This window comes from Leuciscus leuciscus, assembly GCF_965113295.1.
Source record: "Leuciscus leuciscus genome assembly, chromosome: 1".
NCBI classification, from domain to species: Eukaryota; Metazoa; Chordata; class Actinopteri; order Cypriniformes; family Leuciscidae; genus Leuciscus; species Leuciscus leuciscus.
In genome coordinates, this window is record NC_138725.1 from 41,446,735 (window position 1) to 41,468,227 (window position 21,493).

The window sequence follows — 21,493 nt, forward strand, 5'->3', positions numbered from 1 at the left end:
CAACTAAAGACTGAACACAGAGGAACTAAATACACAGAGGTAACGAAATAAATGACGAACAGCTGTGATGAATGAATGTCCATGGTAACGGATGAGAGGAGGGAGAATACAAACAAAGGAAAAAGTGATGAATGAAAACGAGACTAAAGATGAATGAGTGCGGATGACTGTGACAGCTGGGGCCGGATTCACAAAAATCTTCTTAAAAAAGAAGTTAAGAAAGTTCTTAAGATAAATTCCAAGAAGTTCGTAATCTTCCTTTGGGGATTTAAGACATGTTGGAGGTTATCCTCACTTTAAGAAGTTATTTAAGATGATTTTAAAAAAAATATATATTTTCAGGAATATGAATAGGATAATTATTAAATTATTAAATACTTTATTTTAAGGCGACGTAGTTACATGTCACTGCATGTGCTTACTATAGTAATAACAGTAAATTATGTATAATTACATGCAAATAACCCTCAACCAAACCCTAATCCTACCCTAACCCTATAGTAAGTACATTACACAGTACTTATATAATTACACTGTAACAATGACACCTTAAAATAAAGTGTAACCCTTTTTAGAATAAACAAATTTTGTCTTAAGAACAACCTTAAAAAGAAAGATACCAAATCCCAAATATTCTTATTTTTTTTTATCTTTTTTTTTCTTTCTTAAGTTAGAAAATAAGAAGAAAATAGCAGTTAAGAAGAATTGTATTCTTTAGATTGTTTTGTGAATCCGGCCCCTGGTTTGTAACAGAATCACACATTTGTGATGAAATGTATGAATCAAATTCCCTCACCTTGAGTGTGTCCAGACTGGAAGTTTGAAATCAGCACAAAAAAAAAAAAAAAGAAACTCATGAAAGATTGTGTATTTTAAATGTTCCTAAAAAGATCATCAAACTCATCCGTTGATTATCCTGATTTTTTTTTGGGGGGGAATCTTACTTGCAAAATTCTTCCTGTGAAGTAACCGGCTGTGTTTCTCTTAGGGGTCTTTTGTGTGTAAATTAGCTTTAGGTATAAAGGTCTGTCCCACACACAGATATTTGGGTTCAGACTCTCTGAAGACAGACTAACATCATTGCTGAAGAATGTGTTGCTCTGATACCTTCAGTAAATTCTGCTCTCCACAAGAACTTATTTTATGTATAAGAGAAATCGACTACACTGGCAAGCCACCAAAGTGACAGTTCAGCCAAAAACAGGAAAATTTCACTCTTGCATGTTTCTCAGCTTCACAACACAAACAAATGTTTAAAAATGTTTAAGTCTTTCTTCTAATTTGTCTAGATCTAGTGGCTCCTGAATAAGTGTTTCTGTAAAAACCTTTCTAGAGTCTGAAAACAGTGACAATAATAACAATTAACTCATATAAACTCTTACTAACTGCATAGTGAACATCTAAAGACTAACTAGTGAATATCTACCTAATGCATCTCGACAGCAAACTGTACAAAACTAACCAACAGAAATGATTCAGCAAACACCATTACAAAGCATTAAACCGAGTGAGTGAAGAAACAGACTGACCCAAACACAACAGAGTGCATTTCTCTTTCACAAACAGCACTAACTGCACACTTCTCTCAAACTCGTCTTTCACTCATATATCATGAGCTAGAGCTGGATTTGAAGCTCTGAGATCATGAAGAAAAAAAAAAAAGAAAAAACACCAGGAACACAATCCTATTCACAATACAAGTGCAATTATTATCAGAGGAAATAATACTCACAGAGCAGAAGAGGAAGTTGACTGAGCTCCATACTGACTGAATAATGACTGACGGTTAAAGACAGACTGAGTTAAAGCCTCAAGACTTCCTGTCAGATCTTTAGATACATAATGACAGATTAAAGAAGACATACAAATGTACCTCATGTGTTACAGAAAACCTTTTTAAGAAGTTGATAATCTTGTAACACATGTTCAAAAATGTCACGCAAGTTTCCTACTGAAATGTTGTGAACAGCATAAATTTGCCATTACGAGAAGTATATTCTTGTGTGTTTAATGGAAACGGAATCATAACTTTGATGGATCTTTATTGTAATAATGTTATTAGATGTATTCATAACTTCATAAGTTTACAACTGCTGTTCCTCCCACACTGGTTAATGCCACTGATCTGAAAGAGAAGAAACCAAACCACAATAAATGTGTCGAGTTTGGCACTGATATATTTGTACCTGTGACAAGTTTAATATTCATACACCAAGACAACGGATGAAACAACTTTAATGCTTGTTCCTCTTAATTTAGTGAATTCAGCGACAGTATGATTCAAATAACAATTTTGTTAGTACTTTTGAGAAAGTAACTTTTGAAAAAAAGAAAAGAAATATAATTCGTGTCTTACTGTCCTCAGCAGTCATTTCAATTCTTGCCAAAGGTCATAAGTCTTATTGTCATTTGCACATTTTCATGTGGTGGAAAACTGAACTGAAATTTGTAAGACAGGCTATGAACGCAAACAAACAACAACAACAACAATAAGCACATCAATGGCAAAAACAAAAGTGCAATACAAGATTATAATAGTACATGTGCAACATAGTGTCTTTCTTGGTTCAGTACCTGATTGGGAATCGTTATTTAATGGTTGCGCTCAATAATTTTGATTTAGTAAAAAGAATCGGATCATAAGAGTCATTCATTTGGGAATCAATCTGCACTAATCACACTGTATGATTTACTTAACACTCTGCTATTGTTCATTTGGGGGTCACACTTCTGTTGTTCACGGTCAAAAGCGTCTGAACATCTGAAATGCATTTATTTTTTATTTTTTGTAAAATCAACAATATTTTTGTTGAATAATATTTAGTATTTTGAGAGAATTTCATGGTACTAATTCATATTTATGCAATAAATAGTATTCATTATAAGTATAATTTTTTTTCCCACATTGAATATAAATATAATCCAATATTGTCACGGAGTCAACATCAACAGCACCAGACCTCTACACTCCGCCCACTCGTTCCCTGTCTCCTGAATACTAATCACCACCGCCTGTCACCACCGCCTGCCTGCACTCAGCTCCGCTAATCACCAGCACCATATAGTCACCACACCCACAGCACTACATTGTCTCGTTATTCCACACCGAAAGACTTACCTGACTCTTCCTTCGACAAAACTTACCTCTTTGATGCCATTCTTCTACCGAAGCTCTGATCTTCATCATCTACAACCAAAACCAGATAAGAGACTCAGTCGACCCAGCCAACAGAGCTCTACTTTAATCTTCAACCACTCACCTGCTCTTCTGCTGAATAATATCTTGTGTCCAATAAATCCTGTTTACAAACTTTACTTGTTTGTACTCTTCTGTTCTGACATATATACTATATAAGATGTAACAATTAAACAAAAAGAAGCAAAAACATCATGCAAGATGATTCAAAAATAGGTTTATTAAAACAATCCAAAAGAAAAATCCCTAAAAATCTCTCTCTCTGTGACTGACCATAACTCAAATCCCATTTCTGTTTGACTGTAAATTATTATATCGTTACCTTCCTAAAATACTTGCCTAAGTCATTTTTTGACAAAAATGTTTTTTTTTTTTTGCATAAGTCATCTCCTCATGATACTGGCCACCTCTGGTAAAATCACCCACATCTTCAGTTGAACAGATCATGCATTTCTACCCCTGTAGTGTAATGGCCTATGTCAAGAGTGTTTTATTTTGCCTAAGTCAAAAGACAATGAGACTTAGGCAATTTTACAAGCTTTTCAAGATGGTAGTTGCATCAAGAAGAACGAAAGTCTACTTGGCCTCTGAAGTTAGGTTCCGTTTTTTGTGTTTTCTGAGAAACCTGAAAAAATGACTTAGGCAATTATTTTAGGAAGGTGACGATATTAGAAAAAAACGTCCTTAATGGTATTCATGCTTAATATACACTCAACTCCAGTGTACGTGTGTAAAGAACATGTAGGTCTAACAACAACAACAAAACAGTCATTGTGTGTGTGAGTTTGTCTCCATTGTGACTCTGATTGAGAATATTCACACATAGACACACAAATGAATGTTTTAACCCTGGAGTTCAGACAGAAACTGCACAAGACACATTTCACTTTCTTTGGCTTTGAGTTGCCAAATGTCTTCATACAGACACAACACAAAAGATTTCACTGACTGAGGCGTCAGAAACTTCACCAATGGCTTTCAACATTTCCTTCGCAACTGATCTGACTGACCGGCCCTTCTTTGAAACCTCATCAGTTCTTTTTTAAAACACTCTCCGGCACAGCTCTGTCTGTCTTTCTTTTCCACTGATCATTCTGTACAATTATTAAACAGAAACTGTTCTTAGTTGTATGTAAGGGGATTGTTGTAACACTTTTTAAAGGGAACTTCAGCTGAACAATGGCACTATTTCTTTTAAAGCTGCTGTACAGCTGTGATACACAAAACATTTGTGTCAGATTATAATCTGCATTTTCTTAACTAATAAAATATGACTCATTTAACGGAGAGACTGAGAGTGAAAGAGGAAGTGCTAGAAAGATAAACTGGTGTGAAGAGAAGATCACATCAGTTTTCAGATCTTGTTTTATTCGTGATTCATGCAGAATGACCCTCAACACATACGAATCTGAATTAGTGCTGTTTGCTAAGTGTCGATCATTGCTCATACTCTGGGTCAAAGGTTTTTCATAAATATCAAACATTATTACAGGTTTCTCAATTACTAAGACACTAAAATCAAATATATTAGCCAAATTTCATCAACGTAACACCATTTTCTAAGATTCATCACAACTATTAACACCGTCTTGTGTTTCTCAACTTTAAACACATAATCCGCACTTGACACCCTGTGTTCATGTTCAGTAGCGTTAAAAACCATCAATGTCACATGACCAGCAGTTCTCATGTGAACATTAGTATGCAACAGTTTTACACAACAGTCACAATAACCACAGGATGAGTTAAAATAATCATGTGTGAAATCATTGGCTGTACAAAAAAAAAAAAAGCATGTTCAAGTATTGTTTAAAACTAGTTATTTTCTCTCCATATAAATGTAATAATTTCTGTAGATTACAGTAATTTTAGGCTGAAGAGTCCAAACTACTGAGAGATTAAAACATTCATTATAGTCAGAGGTCACGATTCTTCTGCTTTTATTGTGACACTGCAAGACAAAGCATAAGATCCAGAATATTTTTTTTAAAGCTGTGTTTCTTTATTAAAAAAGTAAACAAACATAAATTATGATATATTGCAGCAATACAAATCAGGAGACTTACATTAAAATAAGGAATAGCTTACAAATGACAGTGTGTTCGTGTGGTTATAATGTGAAACATGCAAATATCACACAAGCCTTACATTGTAAAGAATTGCACTGTATTACATAAAGCAGGACAAAATAAAAAAAGATTAAACTTTCACTTATAAATAAAAATTGAAAAGCTGCTTTTACCATCAATTCCTGGTGGATAAATTATACATGTTAAAAACAGTCGGTCGGTCGGTCTGTGAATGTGAGGCAATATGTAAAGCGCTTTGGTGGCCATGGGTCTATTGAAAGCGCTATATATATGCAGTCCATGTACAATTTCATTTGACAGTTCAGTATTTGTAAAGCAGAATTCCCAACAGTGTTTTTAAAGCAACTTTACAAAGATCAAACCCTCATTGAGCAAAGCCAAATGTTATGTGACATCACATCATATGAATAATTATTTTGACTGATTTGTTGGTCAGTTAAAAATAATGATAATAATGACTTCTAATAAATCACTCAGGTGTTTTTCCTCTCATTCTGCAGCATTTGTAAATCAGCACGACCGTCACTATCAGATATGGACAAGCTGCCAGTGCAGAACTGAGTATGTGGAGGACAGAGATCTGAGAGTCTGAGAGTCTGAATGAGACCCTGAAAAAGAGACACACAAACACTTTATCATGCACTATATCTGAACGAGGGCATATGAAGAAATAAATCAGCTCACAGTTTCAGTGACTCTCACCTCTGACTGAGATCCAGCTCTTGGGAGACTCTCCTCTCTTTGGGTGTTTGCAGTAGTAGAAACCCTCATGTGACTTTGAGACAGTAGGGATGATCATCTCTGTAGTTTGATTCTGGATGAGTGATCCATCTTTATAGAAATCAGCTCTGAGGTTTGATACGGTTGTATAATGATATAAACAGCGTAGAGTCAGATTATCTCCTTCAGTCACAGGATGAACAGGACTCTCCAGAATCACACCAGCTACAGAAACACAGGAGACATGTAATATATGAACAAAATGGTAACATAATAAAAACAAGACAAAATTAAAAAGAACTTTATATTTTCCACTGGTTTCTGTTTTTAGTGTATTGCTATGATGGTCTGGCTGGTTGTTTACTGGTCAACGTCATACACTATATCCTGCTCTTGTTTAATAAACCTGTGTATTGATTGTAAACTGTCAGTGAAATGAATAAATACATAAACACAGACTCACAGTGTACAGTGATATTAACAGGATAATAGTTCTCTCCAGATTCAGACTGACACCAGTAAACTTCAGTGTCTGATGTGCTGGTGGATCTGATTGTACATGTAGATCCTGTTTGTGATCCCCACACTGATGATGATGATGAACAATCTTCCAGCCGCCCGCTGTCTGTGTATCTTCTCACTGTCCATCCATCAGAGTTACTCTGGTCCTCACAGCTCAGAGAGAGAGAGACAGATTCAGTTTTTGAGTCTTTACTCCAGAGAAACTCCCATCCAGTTATTTTATCCAGCTCACATCTCAGAGTAACTGAGTCTCCAGTGAACACTGGACTCTGTGGCCATACAGTCAGAGTTGGTTTGGGAAAATCTGTTAATATAAAATTATTGGGAATTTGGGAGCATGAGCCCTGAAACGTTTTCAACCGATGATCTCATTCTCTCACTGGTAAATTATTCATATATTTTGATTTCATAGACAATGTAAGAAAAAAGGTCAACATTATGGGATAATGCAAAAACTTAAAAGACAATAGAGGTTCAAAGCCACAATCTTTTGTGTTAATAATCCAGAGCTCTACTCACAGTGTCACACCACCAACATCTACACCAGCAGTCAAAGAGACACACCATTCAACAAAGTGTTGTGCAGGTGCAGCAGTTCACATGAACATTTAAAACGATACAGATGATAGTGTTGGATAAACTGGTATAGTTTCTGACCAGTAGGTGGTGCTGTAACCAAACCTGCAACTGCTCAGATAAATGGACGGGCAAAGCTTTATTCATAGTATAAATTCAAAGAAAATCTTTGGGTTTGGAGGATATTTGGTCAATGATATAAAGAGGTATTTGTTCAATGTTGCACATGATAGATAAAAAGGCTGTTTTTAGAGTGATAGTAGTTTCTACACCCAATTCAGTTTTAATTGTGAGAAAAAAGATTAAATGAAAGTTATTAGAAGTATTCTTTTACTGATGATTAGTATGGTAAAAGTTTTTTTTTGTTTTTGTTTTTTTACACATATTCCATGCTCATTCCCAAGATATCTGGGATCTTAATTTAGGCAAAATAAGTTATATTGATGAGGTGTGAGCACTAATAAGATTATAAGGAACTGACTCGTGAAGGAAAGCTGGTCGTATAAGAAGAAATTAAATTTTTCAACATCTTAGTAGCAATTCAGTCAAGGAATTGAGAAGCAAATATCTTCTATTTCCCCTTCTACCAAAACGTAAAGAAGTGCATTTTAAAATGATGTGTGATATTAATCCAGACAAGGAATTTCTAAGATTAAAATTGTGTGCGGATTCAAACACTTGCCAAATTTGTAATAATAATATTGAAACTTTTGATCATTCATTTATAAAATGAACTGTATTTCATTTTACTTGGTATTGGTATTTACTTGGTTAATATAAAACAAAACAAAAAATAAAAATTTTCCCATCTATTACTTGGGATATGGTGAAAGTTGGAATACATTGTTGATAACTAGCCTACTCATGTTAAAATATTTCATTCACAAATGCAAAGTTTTGAAAACAGCATCACAGCCTAATGTCTCTAAAAAGCACAACCACAAATATACCGAGGCCTTAAAATTATGAGAAGTTATAAAGCCAGGAAATGTAATTTTGTTTTCAAATTTGAATTTGTTTTTCTACAGTGTATATGTATGTATGTATGAATGTAGCCATCAAGGGTGCAAAAGTAGAGTATAAAAAAAGAGATTGAGGAAAACTCAATCACGCACAATGACCCACAACGACTCTAGCAGACGTTCACACCACCCTCATCCGCCCCCAACAGACATGGACTCCCATTCATTATACTGGAACACAGGGTGAGGAGTGTGCTCAGAGCTGTTAATATAAGGAAGGCTGCAGGCCCAGATGGAGTGATGGGAAGGGTGCTCAGAGAATGTGCAGACCAGTTCTCCTTCAGTCTTCACAAAGATCTTCAACCTGTCCCTGTCAACAGCCACCATTCCATCTTGCCTGAAGTCAGCAACAGTTATCCCACTACGGAAGAAAACAGTCATCAGTGGTTTAACGGGTTAGTTCACCCAAAAAAGAAAATTCTCACCCTCATGTTGTTCCAACCCCGTAAGACTTTCGTTCATCTTCAGAACACAAATTAAGATGTTTTTTATGAAATCTGAGAGCTGCCAGCATGCTTCGTGGTGCTCTCGTGAACTCACATCAGAGGCCCTCACAGAAGAATATTAATAGTTGAATAAAGTTGTTATTTTTGTGTGTGTTTTTTTTGCGCACAAAAAGTATTGTTATCGCTTGATAAACTTAAGGTTGTGCCACTGTAGTCACTTGGACTATTTTAACGATGTCTTTACTAACTTTTCTGGGCCGGCAGATGCAATTACCTAGCAGCCTATGAAGGAGTGAGCCAGCTCTCAGATTACATCAAAAATATCTTAATTTGTGTTCCGAAGATGAACGAAAGTCTTACGGGGTTGGAACAACATGAGGGTGAGTAATTACTGACAGAATTTTCATATTTGGGTGAACTAACCCTTCAACGACTACCGCCCAGTTGCATTTACCCACGAGGTGCTTTGAGAGGCTGGTTCAACAGCACATCAAAGCCAGCCTTCCAGACACATTCGATCCACATCAGTTCGCATTCAGAACCAATAGATCCACAGAAGATGTCAACGCTACTGCCCTGCACACAGCATTGCTCCACCTAGAACGCCAAGGCTGCTGTGTGAGGATGCCTTTTATTGACTAGTTCAGCGTTCAACACAGTAATTCCTGACAGGCTGGCAGCCAAACTGCTGGACTTAGGTCTCTCCTCATCTATCTGTCACTGGATTAAGGACTTCCTGACCAACCGCCCCCAGATGGTTAGGTTAGGTCCCCATTCCTCCTCCACCGTGATTCTCAGCACAGGTGCCCCACAAGGCTTAGTCCACTTCTCTACGTCCTTTACACTCATGACTGCACCCCAACCCATTCTGCCAACACTATCAACAAATTCGCAGATGACACGACCATAGTTGGACTCATCTCAGGAGGAGACGAAGCAGCTTACAGAGATGAAATTCAGAGACTGACAGAATGGTGTGGGGTAAATAACTTGGCCCTGAATGCTTCTAAAACCAAAGAGATCATCATTGACTTCCAAAAGCACAACACGAATCTCACACCACTGCACATTAGCGGGGTCTGTGTGGAGAGGGTTCCAGCCTTCAGATTCTTGGGCACGACCATCGCCGAGGATCTCTCCTGGAGCACAAACATCTCAGCAGCAGTAAAAAAAAAAGCACAGCAGCGACTCTATTTTTTCACAGGATTCTCAGAAAGAACCACCGACAAGAGCGGTGTTTGGTGTTTTATGCCCCCAACGGCGCCTTCCAGGCAGCGAGGGGATGGGTAGGTTTAAGGTTGAGGGTAGGGTTAGCTGCCTCTAAGGAGCCATTGGGGGCTTAAAACACCATCGAGCGACAAGAGCAGCCGCTAGTGTCTTTCTATCGTCCATCGAGAGTGTGATAACCTACTGCATCTCTATGTGGTACGCCAGCAGCTCAGCGGCAGATAAGAAAGTTCTCCAGAGAGTAATCAACTCTGCAAAAAGAAATCATTGTCTGTCCTCCGCCTTCCCTAAAAGAGCTTTACACTGCACGCCGTCTCAGAAGAGCAGGAAACATTTTAAAGGATCCTTTCCATCCGGGTCATCATTTGTTTGAATTGCTGCCCTCTGGTAAACGTTTTAGGTCCATCAAATCTTGGATCAATAGACACAAGAACAGTTTTTTTTTTTTTTTTTTCATATGGGAGTTGAACACCACACACACACACACACACACACACACACACACACACACACACACACACACACACACACACACACACACACACACACACCTGTTTCATGCGAGGGGGGCTGGGGGCTGAGTTGGAAAATATGTGACGTCATTATGTTGTGGCTGATGACAAGACATGAAATTTGTCTGTACTGTATATGTGTTGTAGCCATTAAAGAAAACATTTAGTTTCATATTTATGTTTACATATTATAGGCTAATGTTATTTTTTTAATTAATCAATGTTGATTATGAAAGTGAGCATGCAGCATGAGAAAGACAAAGATACATCATCAGATGTGCAATATGACTGGAGACATGGAGTGGGTAAGACATGATTTTGACCACTTCATTGAGTTTTGTTTTGTAGAAATATAATTTTTAAAAGATTTTCGTTTTTTATAAATTGTATCTTAATTTTGATCAATGTTTTATCAACCAATTGCCTGTATTTAATAAATAAGAAGTAAATATATAGCAGACAATGTAATAAGGCGCTGGCACAAATCACTTGCATTGCACGTGAACTGGAGGGCGCCGAAACTCAGCTTGTGCATCACAGATTTGAGAAATATAGGCTGTCTATTATAGAAAGCTTGAAATGTCTACTTTTAAACGAAACTATTAAAAACGAAAAGAAATAGGCTACTCTCTGATTATATAATCCATATGAAATGTGCACTTCTCTCTGGCGTTCATGGCCAGTCCGCATCGCCAACTTCATCTTTGCAGCGACACAGAAAACACCAGTTTATTAATAAACAATTAAATGTCTCCTTGCTATTTTTGACACATTCATACTTTTGCCGGTTCTTTGTGGCAATCTTTATGCGTGCGGCCGTGCGCTTGAGTGCGGCTATATTATGTAGGCCTACACGCTCATTATCCTGTATATAGCCTATTTTAGTAATACAATTTATATAAAGGGGCGATTTGTCCACTAATGGCTTAAATGAACAACTACTAGTCGACTAGAAAAAAAAACTTCAGTCGGAGGCAGCCCTTATTACACATATTTCCGAACCAGCAGGCCATTCTGGGTTGAGCGAGCGACCCTGAGCGGAATGAGCGAGCGGAATATTCAGAAATGTGCTCTCCGCTCAAGTGCTCTGATCGGAACAAAGCATGACAAATTCAAACTTTATTTCATTTTCTCCGTAGCTTGAACACTCACTACATTAGGCATAAGAGAGTTAGTTAACGCTGTCCATTTATTTATTTTTATTTCACGTTTTTAAAGTACAATATTATGTTAGTCCACAGCCCCCCACTTGAGGGTGCTGATGCTATGACGAGGGGGCTGCAGCCCCCGCAGCACCCCCCTTCCCGCGCTACTGCACACACACACACACGAACTGAGAAATGCACCAATCTGACAGGGCATGTTATATTTCGACCTATACAAGGTTAACAACACCCTCTGTATATTTCAGTGTATTCATGGGTTTCATCAGGTCCCTTTCCACAGGTGTATAAAATCAAGCACCTAAATTATGAATGCAGACTGCATTGTGCTTGATTAATACACCTGTGGAAAGGGACCGGATGAAACCCATGATTATTGTTACGTCTGCCTGTTTTCCCCCTGATGGCTCTTCTACACAGTGCAGATGTTAGTTGGGCAACAGGTGCATTCAATCCCTAATTAACTTATAATAGGTGTCAGTATAAAGACCTGGGTGACTTCAAGTGAGGGCTCTCTCACTTCTCTCCCATTCTTCTTATTTGTACATATTTTGCTCCTAAATCTTTTCTTTCCCATATTTATTTTTAGTGCCAGAGATGAAAGAACACACACGCGTGTTTTTTCCCCTAGACGTCGGTTTTCTTCTGATTGTTTAATAATTGTTTGCTTGGTTTGTAAATAAATTTGTTTATTGTTAAAGCATTTGTTGTTTGCCTCTTTTATGTTGCAGTAAATGAGCCAGCCATAACAATATACACTATATTATTTAAACTGGGTTACATTCTGTTGCACTTACCTCTCTTTTCATTGTGTGCAATATCATGCAGTACTTACTGCTTACTGTGCAATATTTGACTGTCGCCTTGCTTGCGCTGGTTTTGTGTGTATTGTTTTATATTGTCTTTGCATTGTCTTGATTATGGCATATATTGTATTGATGCATTTTACTGTATATTGGTTATTATCAAATTGTTTCTATTCTACTTAAATTGTATTGCACAAAGCTATATGTAATGGTACCCTAAGGATTGCTTCAATTTTGCTATACCTTTTTATAGTGACAATAAAGAATCTTGACTCTTAATTTTTTTTAAATATATTTTTTAATCTATTTCTTGCTTTTGATTTTTGTTTCTCTATCATGTATTATCAATAATTGGTAACACTTTATTCTGATGCTCCTCTTTAGACATTCAATTGACTATAAGTAACTTTGCAAGTAGCCTATACATACAACTTATTCTACTAACCCTAAACTAACAGTCTACTAATACTCAACTAATACTCTAATGAAAGTTAGTTGACATGTAGGAGCTGTTTCACTCAGTCAACAGAATGTCTAAAGGGGACCATCAAAATAAAGTGTTACCAAATATTATATCTCAGTCTGTAAGCACTTATAGTTGAAAAAAACATAAACTACTTAGGGTGTTATTTGGTAATGGATGTGAAAAATCCAAAAATCAGCCAACTTTGAGACTAGGTTTGAAGATCATGTGAGATAATTTTGGTTTAAAAATGTATCTTAATGTGAAGAAGCAAATCGCTCATTAATAAAATGTTAAACTAGTTTGTGTTTATGAAGAGATGATCAAACTCACCTGATACTGTCAGTGTTTCTTCATCACTGTGTTGTGACCAGCGTGATCCTTCAGTCTCTGTCCCACTACAGGAGTATTTACCTGCGTCAGACTCAGTAACAGAACTGAATGTGTGTTCCTGTCGTTCACTGAAACCCACAAATGAACTTCCTTTATACCAGTTGTACCTCCAGCTAGTGACTCCTCCATCATATATGTCACATCTGAGAGTGACTGTCTCTCTTCTGAATACATGATGATCAGGTTTAATGGTCACTTTGGGTTTTGGTCTTTCTGTAGAAAAACTAAAATAAACAATAATGTGATCAAATAATATATATAAAAACAATAAATGGTATTTGAACATTTGTATTGTAAAACACAATCAGGTTAAATTGAAGTGTTGTTCTCTAGCTGTTATAGTCACTTATTCTGTGTCTTAAGAAATCATTTGGGCATTATGAAAGCAAAATACTGCAAAGTCAGAGTTGGTTTGGAAACATCTGTCAGTATAAAACTGGCAAAAAGCTTGAGTAGTGAAAGTGTTTCAGCAGAAGATCTCGTCCTCTTATAGTTCAATCCACTGTCTCACAACAGCAACATCTACAGCCGCAGTCAAAGAGACACAACATTCAACAAAGTCACGAACTGCAGCAGTTTACATGAAAAAGAGTTGCAGAGATGAAACACATCATGACTACTGTCACAAGCTGCTCTGAGACGCGAAGGTAAAGGATCCAAATGCAGTTTATTAAACAGAGTAATCCAAAGACGTGATCCAAATCCAGGCAAGGGTCATACACAGGCAAGCAGTCCATACAAACAAACCAATCCAGAGGGTGAGACAGGAACGGGAAAACCAGGGCACAGGCAGATATCGAAAGCCAGGGAAGAGCAAGGGAAGAGCAAGGGAAGAGCAAGGGAAGAGCAAGGGAAGAGCAAGGGAAGAGCAAGGGAAGAGCAAGGGAAGAGCAAGGGAAGAGCAAGGGAAGAGCAAGGGAAGAGCAAGGGAAGAGCAAGGGAAGAGCAAGGGAAGAGCAAGGGAAGAGGCTCAGAATTGCAGATGAAACCACTAACAAGACCTCGCTGATAATGAATGAGTGTACATGATTTAAATAGGCTGAGACTAACAAGGTAATGAGACACATGTGGATGCAATCAGGGATGATGAGTCCGGGCAGTGAGTTATGGGAAATGTATTGTGAGAGAATCACGATAGTCTGATGTGGAGTGCCCTCTGGTGGCTCTCAAGGGCACTCCAGCTGGTGACCGTTACAACTACTGTGTTAGGGTGTAATATGATAATGGTTAAATTGAAAAATGTAAAATGATAAATAAAAATCTAGCCAATAACTTTTGGGAGGCTTTGTGTAAAGATCATATCAACCACAGTTGTCAAGAAGAGAAAAAAGTTCACAAAATATTTACAAAATCTGACGACTCACTGAGACTTCAGAAATTGAAATCATCATCTTCAGTTTGAGATCAGGGAAATGTTCCTGTTTTTAAGTTCAAAGGGTTCAAAGTTATAAGCAAAAGAAAACTGAGGCCACACGTTTATTGCTTGACAACTAAAAATCTGAACACTTCTGTGTCAAAATCAACCACTTCTGTCGAGAAACACTTAAAACTGCTCTGATAAAAAAAAAAAAAAAAAAAACGTATTAATAACATGTTAAACTTGTGTGTGTTTATGAAGAGATGATCAAACTCACCTGATACTGTCAGTGTAACTTCATCACTGTGTTGTGACCAGCGTGATTCTTCAGTCTCAAATCCATAACAGAAGTATTTACCTGAGTCAGACTCAGTAACAGAACTGAATGTGTGTTCCTGTCGTTCACTGAAAACACTGGTTGAACCGTCTTTATACCAGTTGTACCGCCAGCTAGTGACTCCTCCATCATATATGTCACATCTGAGAGTGACTGTCTCTCCTCTGAATACATGATGATCAGGTTTAATGGTCACTTTGGGTTTTAGTCTTTCTGTAGAACAATAACAATAAACATTGAAAAAAAAATATATAATGAAATAATATAATAAAATAAATACAAGTAATAAAATGTGCTGTTTTTTCAATTGTACGAACAATTATAAAACACTAAATCAAGTTAAACTGAAGTCTTGTTCTCTATGTTTATTTAGTGTTTTATAAATCATTTTCATATAGTGTTCTCAGAGTAGTTCATTATGAGAGGTAAAACACTTGCCATGTATTGTCACTGCTACTGGTTTACTGTAATCTGTGTAATATCCTCCTCTTCTTGCTCTGCATCTGTACTCTCCTCCATCAGAGACTTTCACACGACTGATTGTTATAGTTTCAGCTTCAGGAGATTCAGTGTTTGAGTCTTTACTCCAGAGAAACTCCCATCCAGTTATTTTATCCAGCTCACATCTCAGAGTAACTGAGTCTCCAGTGAACACTGAACTCTGTGGCCGTACAGTCAGAGTTGGTTTGGGAAAATCTGTTAATATAAAATTATTGGGAATTTGGGAGCATGAGCCCTGAAACGTTTTCAACCAAATGATCTCATTCTCTCACTGGTAAATTATTCATATATTTTGATTTCATAGACAATGTAAGAAAAAAGGTCAACATTATGAGACAATGCAAAAACTTAAGACAATAGAGGTTCAAAGCCACAATCTTTGTGTTAATAATCCAGAGCTCGACTCACAGTGTTACACCACCAACATCTACACCAGCAGTCAAAGAGACACACCATTCAACAAAGTGTTGTGCAGGTGCAGCAGTTCACATGAACATTTAAAATGATACAGTAGATGATAGTGTTGGATAAACTGGTATAGTTTCTGACCAGTAGGTGGTGCTGTAACCAAACCTGCATCTGCTCAGATTAATGGACAGGCAAAGCTTTATTCATAGTATTAATTCAAAGAAAATCTTTGGGTTTGGAGGATATTTGGTCAATGATATAAAGAGGTATTTGTTCAATATTGCACATGATGGATAAAAGCAATTAATTCAAGAAATTGAGAAGCAAATATCTTCTATTTCCCCTTCTACCTAAACGTAAAGAAGTGCATTTTAAAATGATGTGTGATATTTATCCAGACAAGGAAGATTAAAATTGAGTGCAGATTCAAACACTTGCCAAATTTGTAATAGTAATATTGAAACTTTTGATCATTCATTTTTTTTTTTTTTTTTTGTAATTGTAATTCGTTTAAAATGTAATTTGGTTAAAACTTTTTGGACTGAGGTATTTACTTGGTTAATATACAACAAAAAATATGAAAAATTCCATCTATTACTTGGGATATGGTGAAAGTTGGAATACATTGTTGACCACTACTTAAAATATTTCATTCACAAATGCAAAGTTTTGAAAACAGCACCACAGCCTAATGTCTTTAGCCCAACCACAAATATACTGAGGCCTTGAAATGATGAGAAGTTATAAAGCCAGGAAATGTAATTTTGTCTTAAAATTTGAATTTTTTCAACGCTTACAGTGTATATGTATGTATGTAGCCATCAAGGGTGTGAAAGCAGAGTATAAAAGAGAGATTGAGGACCACTTCAAGCACAACGACTCTAGCAGACGTTCACACCACCTCACCTGCCCCCAACAGACATGGACCCTCATTCATTAACACAGGGTGAGGAGTGTGCTCAATGGAAGTAAAATAATGACAAATGTTTTTGAATCAAAAAAGTTTGTTGAATTGCACTACTTGAAAAAATATGCATTGTATTAACCCTGCTTGCATTTTAATGCATTGTATTTTTAGGGCTTGTATTTCTATGGGCTGAAATTCAACATGGTTGTATATTTAAGCTGTGAATATTTCAATTCAAAACATTTCACACACGTTTTCATTAATAAAAAATCAATAATCCATATTCAACCTATAATATTCAACAGGCAATTTTCTGTCCATTTTATTTCGCTTTACAAATTTGCTTCCACAAATTCAATGGTTTAAATTCGACAGAAAATTCTCAGAATATGAACATAACGCGCTAAGTTTCATGCCGAGCGATTACCAGTGAAATACTGGCATTGGCTTGACACTGGATAGGCCTATTCGATATTCGCACATTTAGGGACCGTCTCTAAAGTTACATATGACATTGCTACACATGTTTATAACTTCAATAGCATTTGAAGAGAATGACTTACAGTCATAAAACCAACTGTAAAGTGTTCATGTAGGTGCATGCCAGGCATGACACCTTTTAGAATTTTGAGATTTTGTAAAATAAACTGTCAAATCATGTGTAGGCTAAATATTGCTATTTTTTCAGTAGGCCTACCTCATGATATCAACATCTATCTAAAAAGTTTGCATCATGCCTGACACCTACATGAACAATTTACAGTTGGTTTTATGACCGTAAGTCATTCTCTCAAAATGCTAATGAAGTTAGAAACTTGTACCAATGTTATTTGTAACTTTAGAGAAGGTCCCTAAATGTGCAAATATCGAATATCCAGTGTCAAGCCAATGCCAGTATTTCACTGGGAAACGCTCAGCATGAAACTTTGCGCGTCACGTTCATATTCTGAGTCCACTTGCCTGTTCCTATATCTAGTATAGCCTACATCCCCTTCCCCAATAAGGTGTGAGTTTGGTCTTTTAGATCACTGTATTAGTCCAATAAGCGTTAAGTGTCCTGACCGCAGGGGAATCCTGGAGAATGATGTATTGAGGGAATCCTAGTTCTGCAGCACAGCCACGATATAAAGATAAGAAAACTAACCGAGAGAAATGTCTACTACCTCAGATTGAACGTTTTATCTGAACATCCGCATCGGTGAATAACATTATAATCTCATTCACGGTAGAGAAAGCTGCTTACATGTGTTAATTTTTTTAACACATGTAAATCCGTTTTTATGAATGAATGAGGCTGCGTTCGAAACCGCATACTTCCCTACTATATAGTATGGGGAAAAGAGTAGGCGAGCGAAAAAGTATGTACGAATCCTCTGTATACATAAAAGAGTAAGCGAGAATTACCTGGGTGACGTACTAATTATCGCGAGATTCGGACTTAAGTGAGTTCGAATATGCCTACTTTCCTACTATATAGTAGGCGAAAACAGTACATGAAAGAAAAAGTATGTTCGAAGCATAAGTATTCATAAAAGAGTAGGCGAGAAGTTTCCGGATGGCTTACTGCTTCCAGCCAGAATTTTGAGTGCTCATCCGATGGATACTTTTCTATCCCAGGAGGCCACGCGAGAGGATACGTCATTATCAAACATCGCAGAGATCAGCGACTCGGGTGCTTTCAAATGTGAGTAAACACGGTTCCTTGTGTTAAAATTGCATGTGTTGAACTACTGTAGAGTAAACTGTTGAATTGTTGAAGGTGTAAAGACGTTACACAGTATAGTATAGTTGTGATTTTGCTGTAAAAACACGTTTTATTATGTAACGTTAGCTAACAGGGGAGCTCCAGTAAGGACACGTAAGTTACGTCTCTAAAGTGGATTTACATAAACCATATACATCTTAAAGACGCTTATTTTAAATGTCTATTTACATCTGACATGAAAATCTTCAATAAATATTGCAGAAGAGCACATCACAACATGAAATAGACATCTGAGTGATGCATGTGTGCTATTATGTAGAACAAATCTATAAAGTAACTAAACATAAGTTATCTGTTTTATTTGTCCATTTGTTGATAAATGTAATAAAATAATAAAAGTTAAAACAACCTCAACATGTAAATGTAGTGTTGAGCTCATAAATCACAGAGGTAATGTGAATCTGGTCTGGATGTTACAGGGACACATCTGCTTATCCAGTGAAGAGTGGCTCATGAAGCTGAATTCTGCCATCAAAGGCTTTGAGTGACACTACAGAAATTAATAACAACAACTATTTCAATATTAAGTTGTAGTTTATTTTAATTATTGTAATTTCAAACAGAGCTATTACAGCACTTTTCTAATTCTTGATTTCTGTGCATTTGCTGCACAGCTTTGGTGGTGGAGCAGGACCTGCAAGGAAAGATGATGGCGGCATTTGTGAAAAAAAAAAAAAGTTTTTGTCTTCTAAATAATACTGAAATCAAATGACATTGTGCGGTTAAAATGACTGCTTTTGTGTTATGTTTGTGCATTTTTGTAGGATCTGAAATGTCAGCAGGCTGGTGTGAGCACTGAGGATGAAGAGCACAGAGCTGAATCCTGGAGATGGTGCCATGGACGAGACCCTCCATCACTCCACCTGCCCTTATGAGACCCTCCATCACTCCACCTGCCCTTATGAGACCCTCCATCACTCCACCTGCCCTTATGAGACCCTCCATCACTCCACCTGCCCTTATGAGACCCTCCATCACTCCACCTGCCCTTATGAGACCCTCCATCACTCCACCTGCCCTTATGAGACCCTCCATCACTCCACCTGCCCTTACGAGACCCTCCATCACTCCACCTGCCCTTACGAGACCCTCCATCACTCCACCTGTCCTTACGAGACCCTCCATCACTCCACCTGTCCTTACGAGACCCTCCATCACTCCACCTGCCCTTACGAGACCCTCCATCACTCCACCTGCCCTTACGAGACCCTCCATCACTCCACCTGCCCTTACGAGACCCTCCATCACTCCACCTGCCCTTATGAGACATTCCATCACTCCACCTGCCCTTATGAGACCCTCCATCACTCCACCTGCTCTTATTGCCTCAGATTGTGAAGCACAACACATCACGCAACAACCTCAGGCACGAAGTAACGGCTCACCTCTGGTGGTCAGTTGTTTCATCAGAATAAAGGTGCAGAATGGGAACCGCTGTGTTGAGATGGCAGAAGGATTTGAGGTTCAGCGCCTGTAGCCTACATACATGATTGTAGTTTGAATAAAGCTTTGTTTCAAGTGTTGACTTGTATATGCATTTGTTTATTGTGTGATGGTGACTTTGATTCATTCTTTTACTAATTTATTAATATTTCTCGTTGTCAGTAAATAAAATATCATTATTTAATTAATGCTTTATTTATTGTTTGAATGAAAATGTAGTTCACTATATACACATCTAGAGTGTATTCATGCATAGCTATGTCATATGACATACATTACATTTTGTTTTATTGAATTATATCATTTTCAGTAAAAAGTAATATAATTAAGTATTGGTCAGCATTTATTGTTGTTATTATTGTATGTTTTGGGGTGGGATAGCAATGCAAATCATTCTGGGGTACTATTAATTTTTAATATTAATGATACTTAAATTTTTCGAGTATAAAATCAACAGTTTTCTCCAAAGGCGAATCTTCGCACAGCTGCCCTTTGTGCAGACATTACAAAATATATATATATATATTTTTTGTTATTTATAGGCCTAGGCCTGAGGGATGAAATGAGAATTAAATTCAACAAGAAAAAAAGGAAAACAAGCAATAAGCCACTTTTGCTTGTGGCTGAAAATGTGTGGATAGAATAAAGAAATTAACAAATTAAAGAGATGACAATTTGGGGATTTTGTAATTAAAATAAATATCGTTAAGGATAAAATGGTGGGTCACATTAGTAGGGTTACATATAATAACTTAAATCAACCCTAAATGTATTCACAAAATAAAAGGGCAGCAGTTTCTTCAAAAAGACCACAAAATGAGCAAGTTTAATCAATATCAAGACATTTACAGATAGATGAATTAAACGTGTCGTTCAAATCTTTTAAGTTGTTACGCGTGTGAAAACGCGTCGAAGGTCACATGATAACGTCAACATGGCAGATGTCCGGTTTGCGTTCATACTTAACTAGATCAGGCTATAAAGTACCTACTCTTTTAGCGCTCGTTAAGTAAATACTTATTGAAATTAAGTAGGCCTACCTGAGTATGCAGTTTCGAACACAGCCCCAGTCTCTCACCCGTTGCTCTATAATTTTCTTCGTCAACAGCCGCTTGCTCCCCCTGCTGGTGAGGTCGACTAACAGCTATGGAGATTATAAATCAGCAATCTACTGATATTCCTGCCATTCCCGGATGTCAAATATTGAATTTTCCTTCGAATTTGAACCACTGAATTTGTGGAAGCAAATTTGTAAAGCGAAATAAAATGGAATATTGCCTGTCAAATATTATAGGTTGTATTTTTAAACAGAATAAATATTCTGAAAGTGAAATTTTAAAGGTGAATGGTTATTGAATTTTAATGAATTAAAACATGTGTGAAATGTTTTGATTTGAAATATTCACAGCTTAAATATACAACCATGTTGAATTTCAGCCTATAAAAATGCAAGCAGGGTTAATGCAATGCATATTTTTTCAAGTAGTGCAATTCAACAAGCTTTTTTGTTTCAAAAACATTTGTCATTATTTCACTTCCATAGTGCTCAGAGCTGTTAATATAAGGAAGGCTGCAGGCCCAGATGGACTGATGGGAAGGGTGCCCAGAGAATGTGCAGACCAGTTCTCCTTCAGTCTTC

At 37.0% G+C, this 21,493-nt stretch overlaps 1 protein-coding gene across 1 annotated transcript in view; it reads right to left on the reverse strand.

Moving 5' to 3' along the window:
* LOC309474864 (immunoglobulin superfamily member 1) overlaps nucleotides 1-21,493 on the reverse strand; it is a 278,361-nt gene that overhangs the window by 36,910 nt on the left and 219,958 nt on the right. The window contains exons 11-13 of the mRNA XM_082137481.1: nucleotides 15,269-15,526; nucleotides 14,771-15,043; nucleotides 13,077-13,349 (exon numbers count right to left, since the gene is read on the reverse strand). Of these exons, the coding sequence (XP_081993607.1) occupies nucleotides 13,077-13,349; nucleotides 14,771-15,043; nucleotides 15,269-15,526 (804 nt within the window). The remainder of the gene's footprint in view (nucleotides 1-13,076; nucleotides 13,350-14,770; nucleotides 15,044-15,268; nucleotides 15,527-21,493) is intronic.